The 22,423-nt window shown below is 36.6% G+C and overlaps 1 protein-coding gene across 1 annotated transcript in view; it reads left to right on the forward strand.

The window, feature by feature from the left end:
• Positions 1-21,949, forward strand: part of LOC122739246 (scaffold attachment factor B1-like) — a 38,736-nt gene extending 16,787 nt beyond the window's left edge. The window contains 11 exon segments of the mRNA XM_043981058.1: positions 1,341-1,447; positions 5,140-5,430; positions 6,613-6,750; positions 7,248-7,290; positions 7,667-7,785; positions 11,881-11,990; positions 21,207-21,256; positions 21,258-21,274; positions 21,641-21,666; positions 21,669-21,706; positions 21,709-21,949. Of these exon segments, the coding sequence (XP_043836993.1) occupies positions 1,341-1,447; positions 5,140-5,430; positions 6,613-6,750; positions 7,248-7,290; positions 7,667-7,785; positions 11,881-11,990; positions 21,207-21,256; positions 21,258-21,274; positions 21,641-21,666; positions 21,669-21,706; positions 21,709-21,768 (999 nt within the window). The 3' untranslated portion in view covers positions 21,769-21,949.
• The last annotated feature ends 474 nt before the right edge of the window (positions 21,950-22,423 follow it).

Here is a 22,423-nt window from a genome sequence, read left to right on the forward strand (position 1 = left end):
GCTGTGTGACCCTGGGCAAGTCACTTAACGTTCGTTGCCTGGCACCCAAAAAAAAAAAGATAAGATTGAAAATTAATCTATTGAACTCCAATTTGATGGAATCTCGTGTTAGGCTTAAAAGTTGAAACTTCATATTGCTGCTTTTCATACAACTTCTTGAAGGTGCGAACTATACTTTGTTTTTTACTCTTCTGTGGTGCTAACTACATAATAAATCTTTAGTTTGATCATAGAATCATACATAGATATACAGTTAATTGGGACTTCAAGTGTCATTTAACCCATTTTATACCTACGTTATGAACCACTTCAATCTCTAAAAGTGACCATTCACACTCTGCTTTGATTGCTGATGAATGTGAAAACTGACCCAGGAAGGTAGCCCATTTCCTTAATGTTGAATAAAAATCTGTATAACTTAAATGTAAATAACCCTGCTCAATGTGGTACCTATAACTGAGCACAGTACTCTAGATTTGCAGAGTATAGTACATTCGTGAAGACCATCACTTGCTTGAATCTAAACAATTTGCTATTAAGTTTTAATATCACACCGCCAATTCATAGCATCTCTGGGCTCTTTTCTTTTTATTTTTTAAAGTGAAATTGCTTTCTAGCCATATTTCTCCTCTCTGTCCATGAAGTTTTTTTTTTTTTAAATATAGCTGGAGTATTTCTCATTTATCCAAATTAAATTTCCTCCTATTAGCTTCTATAAATATCTCCATTCACTAGATCTTTTTAGATCACATTTCTATCCAGCGGAAGTGCTATCTTTCCCAGTTATACACATTTGACAAGATGATCGATCATCTATATTGGCATTCGAGTCATTGATAATAAATTTTGAACAGAAATCCAATTACTTGAATAAATACATGTTTACAATCAGTGCAGATGTTAATCCCTCTATCCTTTCTGCTTTATGATACTTTTTATTTCATTAAGAATTTACCTGTTTGAGTGGGCTGATGATGAGTGAGATGAGCAGAACCAGAAGAACATTGTACAGTATCAACATTGCGTGTTGATCTACTGTGATGGACTATATTCTTCTCACCAGTGCAATGGTACAGAAGAGTTTTAGGGAACTCATGATAGAAGAGGATCTCCAAATCCAGAAAAGAAAAAAAAAAAAGAACTGTGGAGTATAAATGCTGAATGAACCATACTATTTCTTTTAAAATAATAATAATAATAATTTACCTGTCACACTAGAGGACTTCTGGTTCTTTTGGTATTTAGATGCTAGAATGAGGCTAAGTTCTGCATCTGCCCTTCATTTTACTTCTCAATTTCTTTTCCACCTAAAAGTTTATGGTTCACTTTTAAAAACTCAGGTCTCAAAGAGCCAAGATCGCAAATCTGCCAGTAGAGAAAAACGATCTGTTGTATCATTTGATAAGTCCAGAGACCAGCGGAAGATGAGAGATTCCGAGTCCCGAAGGTAAGTTAACAGTCATAAATATTGGCTGTCTTTTCTGATTTGCTATTATGTTATACATCTGTTAGGATTATACAGCAATTGGTAAACAATTTGGAGTTCTAAATATATGTCAGGATTTATAACATAAAGGAACTTTATAAATCATCATATATGTGTATATAATGTGCAAAAACTAGGGCCCAGAAAAGTTATAATGTTAGTCACATAGGAGACCAGATTTTTAAAATGTTTTATTGATGCTTTTTCTTTTGATATCCATCCTTTCCAAATATAACACTCCACCATCATCACCACCACCACCTCTACCTCTCCATTGAATCCTCCCTAGTAACAGATACAATTAGGCAAAACCAGCCAATACCATAACTAGGATTTAGAGCGATTACAATAAAGTACATCTTTGGTCCTCTGCCTCACAAAATGAGGGATAGTGTTTCATTATTTGTTCATGGAGTTTAAGATTGGTTATTACAATTACTCTTGGCTCAGCCTCATTTTAGTGTTCTTTTCGTTTCACTTATTGTAGAACTTATGAATATTCTCTTGGATCCATATACCTCACTTGGCATTAGTTCATACAAACCTTTCTATATTTCTCTGAATTCTTTCATATCTAGTTTAAGAGACAATAACATTACGTGCATTCCTATGCCATAGTTTATTCAACTGTTTCCCCAACTCATGCCCACCCATTTGTTTCCAATTTGGGGGAGCCCAGATTTTCCAGGTATTTTCTACAAAGATTTTGTACTGTGCATTTTTATTAAGAACTTTGTGACTGATAGAGCAGGTTAAAGATTATAATAATAGGTCTCAATAGTCACTGGGATGAACACTTGTACCTGGCACAATAAATTGTACTTGTCATATTTTTAAGAAACTTCATAATTTAAAATGAAAATTTCAGATGCATTCCAGTTTTTTAAAAGGTGATTTTTCCAGTAGAGCATTTACTCCAGGATCTCCCTGGCTCTTTTCTGCATAATTACATAGAGTTATATTGAATCTCCAAATTTGAGAGTTGGAAGGACCTTAATGACAAGCTTATTCATACCATACACTACAGGAATCCCTCCATTATAATCAGTGAATCATTTGTCCATCCTTTGCTCAACAACTTCTAAAGAAAAGGAACATATCAAGCCTAAATTGGCTTATTTGCAACTTCTGCTTATTGTTCCTGGTTCTCTCTGGCTCCAAATCATATCCAGGCTAACATTCCTCTTTGTTGGTTCTTTTGAATGATGAAATCATTAAGCCAAGAAGTTGTTAGGTATTAATAAGTCACTGTTCTGCTCCTGTACTGGGCATGTGATTGATTTCACAAACTGCTACTCTATTTCTTCTTTGTTCATGTGGTCTCTAGTATATTCCTTTGACAGAATCTCTTATTTGTCCTCCTCAGACTTTAAGCCAAATATTCTCTGCAATGCTTCCCTGCTCTTATTTCCTGAATTTCCTTATGTGGCATGTAAAACTATATGTGGTCACCTTATTTCTGTCCCAAGTTTGAGGAAAATTAGCTGGGGTTTCTAATATATTGCTACTTATAAATTAGAAGCTTTAGCACCAGTTTTGGGGCATTAAGCATTTATTAAAGTATATTAAATATTAATAAAGAGAATGCACGTGTCTCTGAAAGTTCAGAAGGCCTATCTAGCCTAGAGGAGAGAATAGAGCTCAGCCTGGCCTTGCTTCTTCCTCCAAGTCCTCTGCCACCAAGAGCACCTCAGAGAGAGTAACTCAGTGTGGAAGCTTCCTCTGGGTCTGGAGGAGAGGCGGTCCTTACACACTGCTTCAAGCTAATTGGCTAGCATCACCCAAATCCATTGGTTCACTGGACTTGAGGGTGGTCCGTGAGCAGACTGGGCACAGGCCAGAGTTCAGAGAACACACCTCTGGGGGCCAGGCCTTCAGGTAGGTGTGGTTCCAATCAAGTTAACTCTGAGTGAGTCAATCAGCAAAGTAAATGCAATCAATCTAATATAATGGGGGAGGGGGGGACCCTCTGGGCATCCCAAAACCCATTATTTTCTCACACTTCCATGAATGTATATATTATTAATATACAATACTATCTCCTCACCATTTTTTATCTATGCTTTTTCTCTGGAATAAAGTATAGCAATCCAAAGCCATAGTTCAGTCATAGATTTCATCCCACCAAGTCCCAGTTACATCTCAAACAAAATTACCTCCCTTGCATTAAGACCCCTAGTTCCTCTTTGTTGCCTAAACTTCAGGCATCTGTGTATAGACAGCTGAAACCATAGGTTTTACTACTGACTCCTTTTGGGGATTTTTGTCTCCTTTGAATTTCAGGGTGTTTTCATTTGCTAGTCTTCCTTCTTCATGACTACTTTTCATAATATCTAAATGTGAAGATGTATGGTTTTCTGCTCTCATTATTTTTAGTTTAAAGCTTACACTTGGCAGGTCCATTTCTTTTAGCCTTTGTTAGGTGTACTCTATTCCTGACCAGTTTTCTGTCAACCCTATATTGTAAACCATGCTCCAGAATTCTTAGTTCTCGCAAATACTACCTTCTTATCCACTGTCCAGTTGTCCACTTTGCAAATTAATTTTTCTCTTTGACACCCCTTGCCTTCAGTGGGCAGTAGTTAGGAAAACACCACCTGTTCCCTTCTAGTCTTCAATTTCTTGCCTAAGACTTCATAGTCTTTAGGAAATTGTTTTAAATTTCTTCCGGTAGTGTAACTGCTATGCCCTTATGACTACATGTGTTTTTGATAAGTCGTAGAGTTCTCTTGTTTTGTTTCAAGGAAGACAGCAGGACTCTGTTGCTGTTATCAGGTCAAAAAATACTGGGGTGGGGGTACTGCCAACTACCACTGCTCCTCTTGTTTCAGTGCCTCTTCCTGGGTGATCTGTTACCTGATAGTTTCTGTGGCTCTACTATTTCATCCTTGGAAAGACTAGTATCTTCTTCCTCTAATCTGTTTTTACATTCTAATTGTATAGTACTTTCCCTTTACCCTCATCATCCTGACAGAGTCATTTCTCCCCTACTCCACCTCATATCTATTCCCTTTTTTTCCACTGAAGCAATATATTTCTTTCTTGGAGAAACAACCTCAATTATTCCAATCCCTTCATTTCACAGTTAAGAAAATATAAGCTCGGGGGCAGCTAGGTGGCGCAGTGGATAAAGCACTGGCCCTGGATTCAGGAGGATCTGAGTTCAAATACGGCCTCAGACACTTGACACTTGGTAGCTGTGTGACCCTGGGCAAGTCACTTAACCCCCGTTGCCCCGCAAAAAAGGGAAAAAAAAAACCAACAAGAAAATATAAGCTCAAAAGTGTGAACTGATTGGAAGCATATAGTCCATAACAGGATAATGCCATAGCCAAGAGCTTCTGGCTTTTAATCCACTGCTTTTTGCACTAATGCTACACTATCCATCTTCATCTCCTCAGCTCACTCTTACATTAGTAAATGGCAAATTTGGATTCTGATGTGCACACTTTTTCTTCTAAAATAAATTCTGAAATACTTTATGCCTTTTCATCTAACAAATGTAAAGGTATGCTAGCACTCGATTTTTTAGCTTGCTTCCAGCTCTAATGATCTATGACATTTTATCTCAGCAACCCATATAATCATGTCAGCCTGATTATATTAGAATGTGTCATTAGAACCAAAGAGATTTTATTATCTCTTTAATTCAGGGCATGTGAATGGAGTGAAAGAGAGGAACGAATTCAAGCCTTACAGGAGCGAGAAGAAAGAGAACGCCTGGAAATAGCTCGTGAGAGACTTGCTGTTCAAAGACAGCGCCTAGAAAGGGAAAGAATGGAAAGAGAGCGACTGGAGAGGGAGAGGATGCATATAGAGTATGAGAGGCGCAGAGAACAAGAGCGAATTCATAGGGAGAGGGAAGAACTCCGCCGACAGCAGGCCCTCCGTTATGAGCAAGGAAGACGACCTGCAATCAGACGCCCTTATGATGTGGATGGCAGGTAAGTAAAAATTTATTTTTGAAAACAAAAAAATGAATTCCTTAATACTGATGTTATGTGTTTAATGTTAGACAACCTTTAGGAAATTTTCATATTGCTTTAGAAAGATTGTAGAGGTCATGTAGCATCAGTTATATTAATAATAGCAGCTAGCACTTAAATCGTACATCAAAATCTTGCTCTTTCAGAATTCAAGCCATAGGTTTTTATATGCTTATTAATATGAACATGTGGAGAAAAGCAATGTGAAGCAGGACCAAAGACAAAAATAATTTCATTTTGGTTTGAGAATGGGGAGATTGGGGGTTTTAAGTAATGAAGCATTATATACCTCACTCTTCAGTCAATGCTAGAAATTTTGGGTTAGGAGTAGGCACCATACCTATGATTTCATTGCTATAGAGAGTTCCTAGCTGCAGAACTCCCTCTGCTGACACAGGTCAGCACCTCTCTTTGAAACTTCTTACAGTTGCCCAGAGTCTCGAAAGGTCATGCAACCATTATGTGACATAGGCAGGACTTCTACCTAGTCTTCCTGCCATCTCTCTATCTACTGTGTTACACCATATGTTGCAGTTTATAAACATTAAAGACACTGTTGTATTTCTTTTAAATGGGTCAGCAGCATTAGTGGGATCCTACCTTTTGTTAATAATACCCTGAATGGTAGGTTTTCTTAATGGAACTTTCATTGCTAAAGTGTAAAAATTACTTAATGTTGTTGCCAAGCAGCTCTGCTGCTTAAAGATCCAAACTTCAACTACTGTGTGGTTCTGTCTTTTCTATTATTGTGGCATATTGAAATAAAACTTCTCATTCCTCTATCAAACAAGACACTGTTCGGATAAAGATTTAAAAATATGTTCTTATTTAAACGTAGATAAAAGACAAGTGAGTTAGATCACTCCGAATTTAAATTGGGGCAAATGTTCTTTCTGCTAAAAAAAAATCTTTAAATACGAAGGGAAGAATATGCTTTCTCAGTAAAATTAGTGTATTGTTGGGTCCATTGTTCAGTCCATTACTGAATCTATTTAATGATAGCAACAAGTGGTAGATTGGAGACTGTCTCTTCAGCATAACTTAATAGACATTATCAATGAGATTTAGATGGAAGAAAAGTAAGTTTGTCATTTTTTCCCTCTTTCACTAAACTTATAGAAATCTATGCTTTTCCTTTAGGCGGGATGATTCCTATTGGCCAGAAGGAAAGAGGGCAGCACTGGATGACCGATACCATTCTGAATTTAGCCGCCAAGATCGCTTCCATGATTTTGACCATAGAGATCGTGGCCGGTACCAGGATCATTCAGTGGACAGGTTGGTATATTACAAACTCTGGACTGGGATAAAAATGAAATAATAATTTGTCTGGTACATGTTTAAGGAAAATGTACAGAAAAATACACTTATTAGAGCCAACTTTTCTTGTTACAGTTGCAGGTATGAATAAATTTACTTGGGAAAATTTAGAAATGATGGAGAGCCTTTTCTTTTTCTCCTATCGATTCATAAATAAAAATAAAATCAATTTGTGCAATATTTGTGGGCTTCTATAAATAATCATAAAGCTGTAATTTTGGTGTAGATTGTGTTTTATCACCTTCCTTTCATTTTAGATGGCAGCATTACTTCTGAAAAAAGTATTTACTTCCTATCAATGAGTTTGTCTTGGTTTTTCCAAGTCAATAAATTATTGTGATGTTTGTATAGGAGAATAATTGTTCTCTTTGTATAGGTCCCAAGTATATAATTTTATTAATGAGAATCATCCATTGGTTAAATGATATGACAAGTATTATTGGTTTTTTCCTCAGGAGAGAAAGTTCAAGGTCAATGATGGGAGACAGAGATGGGCAGGTGAGGAACTTAATGGAATTTCGATCTTTTCATTTTCTGTCTCCATTGGGTACTTGGGGGGAAAAGATAGTAAAGGGGGTTTTCAGCAAGAAGGAATACTGTTATTTATTCTTGTCTAGCTTAAAATTTTTTTTTAATTGGTTTCCCGATCATTGCATTGGTGAAATGTTTCTAGTATTTTCATTCAGTAAGTAAAATATCAGTCCACAGAAGGACGACAGCTCTACTCAGTGAATAAAGATAATACAGTATATTTTTTTAAATAAGCCAGTAACATTTAAGGTCTTTTTCACTACTCTTTGCTATGTTGCTGAGAAGGCCAAGTGGTGTATAAATTGATACTAAAACATTATTCGTTGGCTTTTTAATTTTTAAGCACTATGCAGAACGCCGTGGAGGACCAGATCGCCGTGGACGGGAATCCCGAGATGAGTGGAGCAGTTATGGATCTGAGAAGAGAATGAGCAAGGGAAGAGGGCTGCCTCCTCCACCCAGGTTAGCATAGAAATGAACAGATCATAACTATTTGTCCAGATAATTAATGAGTTCTCAGAGTTCTGTAGGAAATATTAAAATATTTTTTTTTAAAAAGGGACTTAAATTCCCCCCTGCCCCTCCCATTGGTTCTTTCCGTGTATAGTACTGGCCACTGAAATGAAGAGAAAGGATAGTTGTTTCAGAAATTAGATCGGTTTGAGAGAACGTATAATGGATGAATGAAAGAGACAAAAAAAAAAGTATGTATGAAACACTTGCTGTGTTGTGTGCCGGGCACTGGGAATGCTACTACAAAAGTAAAGATAACTCCCTGCCTTCAAGAAGGCTTACATTCAAAGGGCACATAAAAGTATTGGTGTAAAACATGGGAAAGGGCCCACAATGTACAAAAAATATTTATAGCTGCTCTTTTTTGTGATGACAAGGAATTGGAAACTATGGGATGCCATCAATTGGGGGAATGGCTCAACAAGTTGTGGTATATGAATATAATGGAATTCTATGTGCTGTAAGAAATGATGAGCAGGCCGATTTCAGAGAAACCTGGAAGGACTTAAATGAACTGATGCTGAGTGAGATGAGCAGAATCAGGAGAACATTGTACACAGTATCATCAATATTATATGCTGATCAACTCCGATAATAGACTTGACTCTTTCTCGGCATGCAATGGTCCAAGATAGTTCCAAAGGACTCATGATGGAAAATGCTCTCCACATCCAGAAAAAAAAACTGTGAAATCTAAATACATATTGAACCATATTATTTCTACTTTTTTTGTTTTTCTTTTTTTGAGGTTTTTTTCCTTTTGCTCTGATTCTTCTTTCACAGCATGACTAATGCAGAAATATGTTTAATGTGATTGTGTATATATAATCTATATCAGATTGCTTGCTGTCTTGGGGAGAGGAGGGAGGGAGAAAAATTTGAAACTAGAAATCTTATAAAAACAAATGTTGAAAACTATCTCTACATGTAATTGGAAAATAATGAAATACTTTTATGATAAGAAAAAGAAGAAAGGTATTGGTGACCAGGAAACGGTAGGTTGGCTTAGAGAATTTAAGGGTGGTGCATGGAGCCATAGGGGAGTAGACTGACATTTTCCAGAAGTAATTACAGATTGGATTTGACTGTGGATCCAGAACTCGGAAGGTAGGTAGAGTTCAAGTGTACGGCAACTGGGGATAAAATGGCCAGGCATAAAATGAAGTGTGGCTGGAATGAGGCCTAAATGTAGTGCAGCCACCGTCATTCAGGACAGTGAGGGCCTCAGGCAAGAGTTTTTAGAGGTGAAAGAGCTAGATCCTCCTGGTCCATGGATTTCTGTTACAGAGAAAGGAAGCAGGCCTATGAACTTGAAATGAGGGAAGGGCTAAGGGGCATGAGGGACCCTAACGCACTTGATGAAAAGATGGCTAGGGAATGAAGCAAAACATTTGTATGAAATAGAGCCTGCTCTGAGTGCTCTAGTGGTCACAAATATTCTCAAACTCTTGCACACGTATTCCTAGCTATCCATCCACATTGATGAGAAGGTAGTGAGGGGCATGTGGCATGTAACTGGGAGGACTGTCCGTGGGTTTTATTTTGAAGGCTTTTACAACAGATTTCCTTGTCACTTATGTTCTAATTAAGTAACAGTCTTAGCTCACAGTTCCAAACATAAACTTTGGTACGGTCAGGTCAGAGGTGTACTGGAACCAGCTAAAAGGGGCCCTGGAAAGCAGTTGTTCTATTGTCAGTGTGAATAGGTCACCAACCTCAGAAGTCTGCATGCTCCAATCTGGGCTTGATTTTTGTTGTTGCCATTGTCCGATTGTCTAGACGTAAATGGAGAAAATGTTTAATAATGCAGATTAAACTTTGAAATATCTAGAGCATTTTTTGTTTTGTTTTGAGAATTTACCAGCACACCCTGGGGTTAGGGATTGTAATCTATTCCATATCATCTTTATAGATAAATCACCAATTGACTATAATAGATGGGAAATAGATATGAATGCCAATCCAAATACTGGCTACGTCCTAAAGTCCTATTTTTTTTTAATTTAATTTTACAACTTTTATTTTTTCAAATTACATGTAAGAATTTATTAATATCTCTTTTTTTTTCTTTTTGGAGGCAGTTGGGATTAAGTGACCTTGCCCAGGGTGACACAGCTAGTAAGTGTCAAGTGTCTGAGGCTGGATTGAACTTGGGTCCTCCTGACTCCAGGGCCAGTGCGGCTACGCCACCAACTGCCCCTTAATATCATATTTATTAATTTCAAGTTCCAAAGTCTCTTCTTCCCCTTTCCCCTCATTGAGAAAGCAAGCAGTTTGAATTATAATTATACATGTACAATCATGCAAAAATATTCCATTAGTCACATGTTGTGAAAGGAAAAAACAGACCAAAACCACACAAACAGAAAAAAGTATGCTTGATCTGGAAGTGGATAGCATTTTCATGAAGAGTCCTTTGGAATTGTCTTAGATCATTGAATTGCTAAGAATTAGCTGAGTCATTCATAGTTGATTATTGTACAGAATTGCTGTTACTGTGTACAACTTTCTCTGATTCTGCTCATTTCACTTTGCATCAGTTTGTGTAAGTCTTTCAGGTTTTGTTGGGGTTTTTTTGGTTTTGAAAGCATCATGCTCATCATTTCATATAGTACTGTAGTATTTAATTCAGCCATTCCTCAATTAATGGGCATTCTTTTTTTTTTTTAATTCCTTCGATTTCTAATTCTTTGCCACCACAAAAAGTGTTACTATAAATATTTTTATACAAATAGGTTTTTTTCCCTTTTTTAAAAAAAATCTCTTTAGGATACAGACCTACTAGTGGCATTGCTGAGTCAAAGGATATGCAAAGTTTTATAACCTTATAGGCATAGTTCCAAATTGCTCTCCAGAATGGTTGGATTAGTTCGCAATTCCAGCAGTACATTAATCTCCCAATTTTCCCACATTCCATCCAGCATTTGTCATTTTCCTTTTTTCTCATGTTAGCCAATCTGGTAGGTGTGAGGTGTGGTACCTCAGAGTTTTAATTTGCAGTTCTCTAATCACTAGTGATTTACAGCATTTTTCACATGACTGTTTGATTTCTTCATTTGAAAACTGCCAGTTCATATCATTTGACCATTTGGCAATTGGGGAATGTCTCAAATTCTTAAAAATTTGGCTCACATATATATATTTGAAAAATGGAAGTCTTTATCAGAGAAACTTGACTGTAAATTTTTTTCTTTCGTTTTAATTTTGGCTGCATTGGTTTTGTTTGTACAAAAAACTTTATAATTTTATAAATCAAAATTATCACTTTTATATTCCTTAATGGTCTATCTTATTTTGGTTTATTTATAAATTCTTCCTTTATACATAGATCTGATGGGTAAACTATTTTCTTATGGCATCACTCAGCACTCTGTGTCTCAGTCATGTGCCCATTTTGACCTTACTGAAATATTGGTCTGTACTTAGTTTCTGCCAAATTGCTTTCTAGTTTTCCTGTTAGTTTTTGTCAAATAGTGAGTTCTTGTCCCAAAAGCTTGGATCTTTGCATTTATCAACCACTAGATTACTATGGTTATTTCCCACTATATACCTAATCTATTTCACTGATCCACCATTTATTTCTTAGATAATACTAAATTGTTTTGATGATTACCACTTTATAATGCAGCTTGACCACCTTTCACATTTTTTCATTGATTCCTTTGGTATTCTTGACCTTTTAGTCTTTCTTCTAGCTCTTTAATTTTTTTTTTATTAGAATAGTGCTGAATAAGTAAATTAATTTAGGTAGAATTGTCATTTTATTGTATTGGCTTGGCCTATACATGAGCAATCAAGATTTTTTCAGTTTGTTTAGATCTGACTTTATTTGTGTGAAAAGTGTTTTGTATTTGTGTTCATATGGTTCCCGGGTTTGTCTTGGCAGGTAGACTCCCAAGTATTTTATATTGTCTATAGTTATTTTTGATGGAATTTCTCTCTCTTTTTTTTTTAAACTGCTAGACTTTGTTGGTCTTTTAAATAAGACAGATTAAGAGAAGGGTTCGACTCCAATTCAGATTTATATGCCTATTTATTTTTCAGGGGACGAGACTGGGGAGACCATGGTCGAAGGCTAGATGACCACCAAGATCGCTCATGGCAAGGAAATGTAGATGGAGGAATGATGGGTCGAGATCATGAGAGATGGCAAGGTAAAAGACTGGCTAGTAGAGACTGTCCCTTTTTATGATTTAGTTTTGTTGCTATTTAAGAAGCAGTAATCTACAAGAAAGAGTGGAACATTCATTGGAAAGAGCAAAGAACTGAGAGTCAGGATTTTTGTATCCTAATCTTAGCTCTTCAGCTGACTTGCAGTGTGACCTTGGGCAAGTCACTTCACTCTGGGTCTTAGTTTCATACCCAAAAAATGAGATTTTCTTAATGATCTAGGATGGCAGAGCCATTTCGTGTGAAAATTATTTGGGACTTTTAATACTGTGCAAGCTCTATGGTGGATTTCTGATTTTTAAAAAGTGATAATATCTGAGCCCAGCTCCCCTTCATCACCTCAAAACAGCCAGAAATATGCCCAATGAAGCAAAAGAACAAACCTGTCCCTTTTAAAACAAAAAGGAAAAATAAATCCTGACAAAAAATCTAGAAGTCTTTTAGAAGCTCTATTTTTTTTTTTTTATTCTTTTGAAAGAAGAACCAAGGAAGAAAATAAGTGCTCTCAAAGAATTCAAGAACATGAGAATTGACTGTCTGGCATAACAGTGGGAAATCTCACTAAAGGAGTAAGAACAGATTCATAATTCACTTTCAGAAAAGGAACAAAGACTATCAGAACAAAACACGAGGGCAAAATTGGAAGATCACTTTAGACTAAGTAAATGTACTCTGTACAGCTTCATCACATAATTAAAGAATTACTATTGTCCTATCAAAACACAATGAAACCTAGAGTCTGCAGTATTTTAAGAAATCAAAAAAGACAATTGCCTAGAAATATTGGAAACCAAGGTCAAAGTACAGATTCCTAGAATTGGAGAAGACCCCTAGGCTTACTGACCAAGAATGTCACCAAGCTTGAAGTTTCAGCATTAAAGAATTTTGTGGGCATCCAGGAGAAAACTTTTCAGGTAGCAAGGAAACTTGGTTAATGCAAAACTGCTCCTCAAAGACAAGAATTAAAAGACAGTGCCTGGAATGTAAGAGACATGGACTCTAAACATCTCAGTTTGCATCCCAAAAGAGTATCACAGGATTGAACACGATCTTCTATTTTTTCTTTCCTATGGAGAATTTTCAGTAAGATGAAGGAATTTGCATAATTTTTACTAAGGAAAACTGATGAGCAGGCATTTGATATACTGATTAATCAAAATCAAGTGACAAATTAATGTTCACGTGCTGGAAAGAGGCACTTTTCCTCTAAAAATCTTGCCTTTTTATTAAGAGAACAATTCTGGACAAAGCCTGTGAAATGGGGCCATGGGGGGGAGGGGGGAGGTGCGTGCACTGATGGGGGTAAGGGGGGCAGATCTAGAGAAGTTGGAAAGGGTAAATTTTTTAATTTAAAAATAGTAAGAGATTAATAAAGTGATAAAGTAAAAATAATTAAATTTAGAAACCCTGATTTGAACAAAAGGTAAGAAGGGAACATCTGACCCCAGGGAATGAGACTAGAATGTTTCAAGGAAAAGTAAATAAATAAAGGTATTTAATGGTCCTGGCCTTTTTTCTTTTTTTTTAAGGATATAGACAGTAATCTGGGGGTAGTGAAGGACCAAGATCAGATTGTTTGAAAGCAAACTTGTTACCCAGTGTTGATTTTTCAATTTTATTTTTATTTTTAAGGTAATTTGGTGGTGGAGAAACCAAACTTGAAAATTCTAATATTTTATGTTAATGGGCCAAAGCCATGCTTAGAACAGAAAAAGTTGCAGAATTAATTGGAAACAATTTATATATACAAGGAAAACATTTAAAACAAAATCACAGTTAAGATAAAGGACTGAAATATAGTGTGCTTGTGATTACAGAAAAAGAATGGCAATCATGGTTGCAGAGAAATCAATAGTAAAAATAATTTCTACAAATTGGAAAACTGCGTAACGTATAACACTAGAAGGATCAGATGTGTAAGCTGACACCAATTTTATTAAATTTTACTTTGAAATAAACATTTTCATCCTATCTCTATATTCTTTGCCTTGTCGATTAAAAAAAACACTTAATTATGCAGGTTGGTCCTTCAAGGTATTCTTAAATTCCTGCCCTTCTAGTGTTAACAATCTGTATTACCTATATGTACACCAACTGGTACAACTTCTAATTACATAAAGAAAAAGCCAACTGAAATGTGAAAAGATTTGAATAAGATAATCATTTTAGATGATTAACATTTGCCTTTCATAACTTGTTAAATCTAATATAAAGATAATCAAAAGGATATTCTCGATCTGAACTTAATTGTGACAATTTTTGAATGATAATTTTTCAGCATCTCATGGTACTTTACAGAAATTGATTATATGCTAAGGCATAAAGAGCTTTAAAATGAACGGATAAAGGGGAAAAGTAAATATATTTTACAGACCATAGTACAATAAAAATTATAATCTCCATAGGAACAATATTAAGACTCAAGTTGAACATAACAGTTCCAAATAATGAGCATGTCAGTGAAAAAAATCATAGAAGCAATTGTTGTGTTAAAAGAATGGGTATGGCACCATGGTTTAATCTATAGGATGAAACTAAATAGAGCTCTTTTTAAAGGGAAACATATCTGAAGACATTAAAAGCAAGAATTAAATTGAAAATGCGATTTCAAAAACTAAAACATCACCCTGTCAATAACCTTAAAAAGAAGAAATGAACATTTAATTCAAAAACTGTTAAAGCTGGTCTTTAAAGGCTGACAAAAGAAGTGAGAACAATATTGCCAAAACAAAAAATAAAAATAGATTTCATAACAGATAAAGAAAAAATTATCAAAAACTTCTACACACAACCATTTTCCAACTAAATTAGAAGTGAAGAACATCTATCTAAAAAACTATAAAATAACCAAATTATATTTTTCCACCAATTAATGGTATTTCATTTTTCCCATTACACATAAGGACAATTTTAATATTCATTTTTTAACCAAATTTTAAGTTCCAAATTTTCTCCCAGTAAATAATTTTATATAGATTATATATGTGCAATCATGTAAAAGCTCTTTCCATATTAGTCATGTTGTGAAAGAAAGTTTGCAAAAGGAAAAAAAAAATAAAGTGATAATAGTATGCTTCGATCTGCCGAATTATTTTTAATGGCAATTCTGTATGATTCAGTTGGGGGGGGGTTAATAAAGCCATAAATGAATTCCCAGAGGGGAAAAACATGACTGAACCATAGCTGTATACAAGTGATTTATTTCCATCCCAAATTCTGTGTAAAGATCATTTAATTAATCCCTGTGCTACATAACCTCTTCTAAAAAAAAAAAAATAGGGAGAGGGGCAGCTAGGTGGCGCAGTGGATAGAGCACCGGCTCTGGAGTCAGGAGGACCCGAGTTCAAATCCGGCCTCAGACACTTAACAGTTACTAGCTGCGAGACCCTGGGCAAGTCACTTAACCCCAATTGCCTCACTAAAACTGCTGATCTGAGAAAAGCACTCTACCAAAGCCCTTCTATCAGACAAATAAAATTACCACTGAATAATGGTGCAAAGATAATAAAAACTACATGAATATATAAATAAATGCGGGGAAATGCCTTCACATGATAGTTCTGGTAGATTTGGAGCCAAAGAACCTAAGCTCAAACCTGACAGTGTTATTTGTATCATATGATCTGGGGCCAGTCATTTAACCTCTTTGAGTTCAGTTTCCTTATGAAAAATGTAGTTGAACTCAACAGCTCTTGAAGCTTATTTTCAGCTCTCAGTATGTGCTCCTTTGAGCCTACAATACACTCCTGTTTAAAATATACTATATGTGTATGTAGGCTTAGAATGACCAATCCTTCCCTTTGTGTACTTTTAAAAAATACTTATTGATCTTTTGTTTTTATATCCACCTTCATTTCCAAATATATTTTTCCTCTCTTCCCTCTGCAGAGAACCATCCCTTGTAATAAGGTATGGAAAAGGAAGAAAGGCATTTAGTTTAAAACAGACTCGTACATTCATCTGACTGACCATAGACAGTTTTCCATATTTAGAGGCTCCTTCATTGGAACGGTCTGGGGACAGCATTTTTCTTTGAAGGCCAACAGTTACAACAGTTATTAACTATGCTCAATATAGTTACACAGTTTTTCCTGTTCCTGTTTTTGTTGTTTGAAAGGATAAATTCCTTATCAAAAAACATTTGTCCAAAATCAAGAACTAGCATTACTCATGATGGAAAAAATACTGGAACCATTCCTGTTCAGATGAGGGTAGGGGCGCTAGGTGGCGCAGTGGATAAAAGCACCAGCCCAGGATTCAGGAGACCTGAGTTCAAATCTGGCCTCAGACACTTGACACTATGTGACCCTGAGCAAGTCACTTAACCCCCATTGCCCCACCCCCCCCCCACCTCCCCCAAAAAAAAAGATGAAAAGGAAAAGGCCCATTCCCTCCACTATCTCATATACCACTAAAAATGTTAGCTATAGCAGTAAGCCAAGAGAAAAAAGAATAGACAGGCAGGCTTTGACAAAGTGGTAGTAAATTACCTTTGGTTGTAAATTTAATTCTGCTTAAAAAGTATAAAAGATCAATGAAGGAACTGATCAAGACAGTTGCTTCAGAAAAGCAGCAGATGCAAAATCATCAGTATTTATGTTACTGACCAAAATCAAGAGGAAAATATAAAGAATTCTATTGCAAGAAAAACCACTGTTCTTACTTGATTGATTTTAGGTACTCCCTTCACAAGCCCAGATCAAAACCCATGATCTAATCTTGAGAAAGTTGTTTGAAGTTGAGAGAGATTTGTGGCCCATATGGTCCCATAGCAAGGAAGAGTCTAGGCAGGACTTTCAACCAAGTCTTCTTTAGTCAGGGGACACTATATAGAAATAAGCAAAACAAGAATAAAGTTTATTAAGAAAATTAGATAATAAGAATGTCAAGGAAAATTTGTTGTTTTTTTTTTTAAGAGGAATGAATAGGGTCTTGTACCATCAAATCTCAAATTAATAGTCCATAGCAGTAAATATCAGATCATTGAAATAAATTAACCAAGCAAAAGCTAAAAGCAGTTTTGGATAGCTGTCTATCTAGTAGTTTTGGGTGTTGGTTGTTTTTTTTTTTAATGTCATAACAGAAACTCCTGGAGAAGGGAGGTGATTCAGCCAGAACTTTTTGGAAATTTGGTAGGAAATAGGTTTGTGCTATTTTTTGCTACAATAACTTCCAAATAGATAAATGATTTGAATATTTAAAAAACTAGAATCAAGAAAGGTTTAACTTTAACAAACTCCAAAGTTAAACTAAACTCAGGATAGAGGTTACAAAAGACAAAACTATTTTTATTATAAAAATTAAAAGATGTTTTATAAGATGTAGCTACAAATTAACAGAAAGTTAGGTATTAGGAAAAAATTGTATCAGACATCACTGTTAAAAATCAGTCATCTAGAAATCTGTCATCAGTTGACATGAAATCTATAAGTGATCAAAAGATGGGAACAGGGGGCAGCTAGGCGGCGCAGTGGATAAAGCACCAGCCTTGGATTCAGGAGTACCCGGGTTCAAATCCGGCCTCAGACACTTGACACTTAACTAGCTGTGTGACCATGGGCAGGTCACTTAACCCCCATTGCCCCGCAAAAACAAACAAAGATGGGAACAGGTCTCAAAAGGAAATATATACTAGGAACAAGTCTGAGAAATAGTTCAAATCCGTAATAATCAGGTAATCAAATAAACAACTATTGACATATCCCCTAATGCCCTTCAAAATGAAAAAAGACGCAAACAAGGAAGAAATTCATTTTTGAGAAGCTTTGGGAACATTCAATTCCCTCCTGCTGAGGATGTTTAAACAATTTGGAAATGTGAGAAAAATTGCTATGTTATTTATACATTAGAAGTCCTAACCCAAGCAAATTTGAAGAGATAAGACATAGACTTACTAGGATGAGGCCCAGGACTAGAATATAGGAGTCTTGAAATGCTGAGAAACAGGCTAGGTAAACCAGGAGCCAAGAACGAGCATTTAAGACCTGTCATAGTCAATAGCCAAGAATGATACCAAGAGAAGCATCACATAGAGCATTTGAGTAAGGTCAGTGAAGACAGAAACAGAAGTGATGTTGCCATCAAGACTAGATCACAGACCCAATGGACAGAAAGAAAATAGATGAGAAGAATTCAAGAAACAGACATCTGACAGGGAGGCATCATATAGTAATGGATAACTTCAGTTACTCACTACATCTGCTACAACACACTCTACCTAAAGCAGAACATCTAGTGATTCTTGACTGTATAACTGCTTTCAAAAGGTTGAAGAGCCAAGAATAATTCCATTCGGCATCTGATTATTATCACAAGGAGGAACGAGCACTGGGTGGAAATGATGGAACTTGGAGGAATTTGACCACTGAATTTCAGAATTTTGTCATACAGAAGGAGAAGAAAGCTGGGCACATTCTTACATTCGCTCCCATTATTATTAAAGGGGATGGTTTGGTATCCATATGGAAGTGATAAAAGCTTTCCAAAAAGAACCAGCATGACTTTATCAAGAATGGGTCATGCCATAAAAAAAACAAAAACCACCCCACCTCATTTTCTTTCTTGCCACCTTAACCAAATCTAGATTTTAACAAAGTAACTGGCAAAGTCTTCCATATTTTTCTTAATGAGAAAGATGGAGAATGCAGGGTTAGGCAATAATGCAATCTGTCTATCATTTAAGTGACCAGACCTAATAGGAGCAAGTCTCTATAGTAGAATATCTCAGAACCTGTTTGACTAGATACTGTTTAACATTTTTTTTGCCCATGATTTGATAGAGATCATGTGCTTACCACATTTGCAAATGACTCAAAGCTAATGATAACCCTAACACATTGAATGTCAGGAATCAAAAAGACCTAGAAAAAATTGAATTGAAAAAATTGAAATTTAGAAAGGAAAAAATTTTAATCTTGTAGACTTGACATTCCAAGGACAATCTGGGTAGGCATAGCTATATAGCAGTTCATCTGAAAGATCTTGAGGTTTTAGTGAAATGCAAGTTAATTATGGGTCAACAGTGTGATCTGGCAGCCAAGAGAGGCAATGCAAATATCAGGCTGCATTAAGAGACGGCCTAGTGTCTAAAATTAGGAGGTCCCCCTGCACTCTGCCCTGGTCAGGGACCCTATTTGGACATCTCTGTTCAGTTCTGGGCCATAAGAAGGATGCTGATAACTGAGAGGTGCAGAGGAGAGCAACAAGGATGGTGAAAGGACTTGAGTTCATGTCATATGAGGATCAGTAAAGGAACTGAGGATATATATTTAGCTTGGAGGAAAAACTAATGAGATGATGGCCATGATAGCTGTCTTCAAGTATTTGAAGAACTGTCATGGAAGAAGGGTCAGATATGTTCTGCTTGGCCCTAGAGGATAATACCCACAGCAATAGTGGAACTTGAAAAAGGGAAAATGGCTTGATGTAAAGAGAACACACCCTGACAGCTATCCAGAAATGAAATGTGCTGCCTTGGCAGGTAATGGGTTTTCCTTCACTTCCCCTTCATCAGGTAAAGACTGGATGATCACTTTTCAGTTATAATGTGGTAATGTAGAAGAGATTGTTCAGAACGGTTTGGACAAGATAGCCTTAAAAATCCCAGCTAATGGATGGCAGTGACAGAAATAAATGACCCATATCCTCCAAAACATAGTATTATTTGAATAAAAAACTGGAAACAAACTATGTACCTGATTATTGGAGAATAGCTGAACAAACTGTGGTGTGTGGATGTAATAGAATATTACTGCACCATAAGGAATGGCAAATATGAAGAATTCAGAGAACCTTGAGTCTTAGTGGATGCTGTGTGAAGAAAGCACTCAAAAGCAACAGACACAAAAACTCCAACAACATATGATCATAGATACAGAGCAGGAAAGGATTTAGTGGTCAACTGATAAGCCCTTTCATTTTATAGATAAGATGGAGACACAGTAAGTGCCAGAACGGGAATTTGAATCTTGGCCCTCAAACTCCAAATCTAGCCTTCTTTCCACTATATCATGTATAAAAATAAAAAAAGCCATCAAAATTCCTTGAAGGAAAAGCGCACATATCTTTTAATTAACAATTGGTAAATTACCCCCAAAATGAAAGGTGATGTACTCCCAGTTACTATCACTTAGACAGTGTTGTGTGGCTTTCTATAAAAAGTGCTTAAAGGGGGGAGGGGGATGAAGATTATTTATTAGGAAATATCTGATATCAATAAGAAATAAAAGCATAGTGTCCACAGTGAAGGAAGAGCATAGCAGCCTCGTTCTCTTCCCTGTTCCTACTACATAGTTCTAGGGGCCACACTTGAGTTAAGGACATTGGCAAACTGGAAGCATTCAGAGGAAGGCAAACCAGGTGATGGAGCGACCTAGAAGTCAGAGGACCTATGGGGAAGGTGAAGGAATACCATGACTGTGTTCAAGTATGCAAATGTCTGTCATGGCAAAGAACAATTGGATTTCTTCCACATGGTCCCAGAGGGTAGATTCAGGATCAAGGGGTAATAAGAAGAGAGAGATGATTTCAGCTCAGTCGGTATAAGGGGAAAACCTAGTAAAAGAGCTCTAAAATAAAGTTGACTGCTCTTGACAAAGCCAGCAGACCTGTCAAGCAGCGGTTGGATGACCACTTATTCTTGGGGGGTGTTGTAGAGAAGATTGCTGTTTAAATACAGATTTCCTGGTGAATATAATATTGTGTCCTCTACAACTCTGAAATTGCCTGCTACGGGCCTGGATCTGTACATAGTAATGTATAGACACCAAAGAGGACCTGCCTTCTGAGAGATGGAAATGTTAAAAGTGAAAGAGAGCAAGAGACAGTGCACCTGCTTCAGTCACTACCCAATGGGCCAAGGTGGACGATATCCTATGCGGTCGTTGTTATGTTTATTAACAATAATAGTAGGGGCAGCTAGATGGCGCAGTGGTTAAAGCACCGGCCCTGGATTCAGGAGTACCTGAGTTCAAATACTGCCTCAGACACTTGACACTTACTAGCTGTGTGACCCTGGGCAAGTCACTTAACCCCATTGCCTGCAAAAAAACAATAATAGTAGAAGAAGCATCTAGCCAGACCCTACTCGCTAATCTAGCCAGATTTTCATTAAGGTAGGAATTAAGATGAGGAAGGGCTATACCAAAGCACTGTAGTTTCTGGAGAATTTTCTCCAGATGTTTGAAAACGCTGTCTTTTAGGTGGTGAGAGAAGTATGTCTGGTCACTCTGGACCAGGCCATGTGATGAACTCGAGGAGGGATGTCGGGGTAAGAAGTTTCGTCGAGGATAGTTTGATTTTCTTTTTCTTCACGCTTCCCTTCCTCTTCCTTTTATAACAGCCTCTTTTTTGCATGTTTGTTTAACTTGCTGATTTGAAGCGTTTCAAAACAAATGAAATCTTTCCAAGTAATACCTTTGTTACCTAAAGCCATGTGTGATCAGTCATGTGTTGTTCCCTATAAAGCAATCTCATGATTCTATCATCTGATGCATCTGATCAAGAGGGGGAAGACAATACATAAAGTTAATGGCTCTAAATCATACTGAACAGCCCTCCTTGCAAATGTACAGGTAGCGGCCTACAGGGGTGGGAGAGAATCTTGGGGACAAAAAGAGTTTGAATTTGTTCCTAGGCATGGCAGCTTTGCAGGTGGAAATTCCCGGGGCATGTGATGCAGGGTGGTGGAATGCAAGGTGGAGAATTGGAGAACAGGACAGAGGGAACAGACCTAATGACACCCGCTTTACTCGCCGCTACTGAATATTTTAAAACCTATGTTAATGTCATATAGCAACAGTGATGCATTCTGTTTGCCAGGGCTACCTTGAACTGTGTAATATTTTTTTTATCTGCTCCCATATTGTAGCTCAATACAATGTGAATTTTATTCTGTTTGAGTTTTTTTTCTTTTGTTAATAAACGTGTTCCTGTTCACACACCATTTAAAATGTTCTTTCTTTCTGCCTCAACAAGTAAAACAGTAATAATTATAGAAATAATGCCAGAGGTATTAACTCTGAATTAAGACAATAAAGCCAATAAATTAAAAGTTTATCAGAAGTGTTCTCCAAAAGCTTTATAGACAAAGTTTATTCCTTCAGCCTACCTGCTTGTACCTATCCTAGAGCTTTACAATATTTCTTCTTTTGGGGTGCATTTTGCATTATGAATGCATTGACTGCCAATAGCCTCTGCTTGTCTGTCTTGATGCTTATTAAGAGTGGTGTGCTTCTGCAAAACAAGAGAAGCTAAGTTGGAAACCCTTCCACCTCTTTTCTCACATTGTTCCCTCCACTTGAAATTCCTTTTTCCTTTCTTATTCCCCATTTCTGCCTGTTTGCTCTCTTAATTTCTGCCTAACTTAAAGGCCTAGTTCAGATGCCAACTCCATCAATACAATCCATTTCAAAAAAGA

The sequence above is a fragment of the Dromiciops gliroides genome, chromosome 1 (genome assembly GCF_019393635.1).
Source record: "Dromiciops gliroides isolate mDroGli1 chromosome 1, mDroGli1.pri, whole genome shotgun sequence".
Classification (NCBI taxonomy): Eukaryota; Metazoa; Chordata; class Mammalia; order Microbiotheria; family Microbiotheriidae; genus Dromiciops; species Dromiciops gliroides.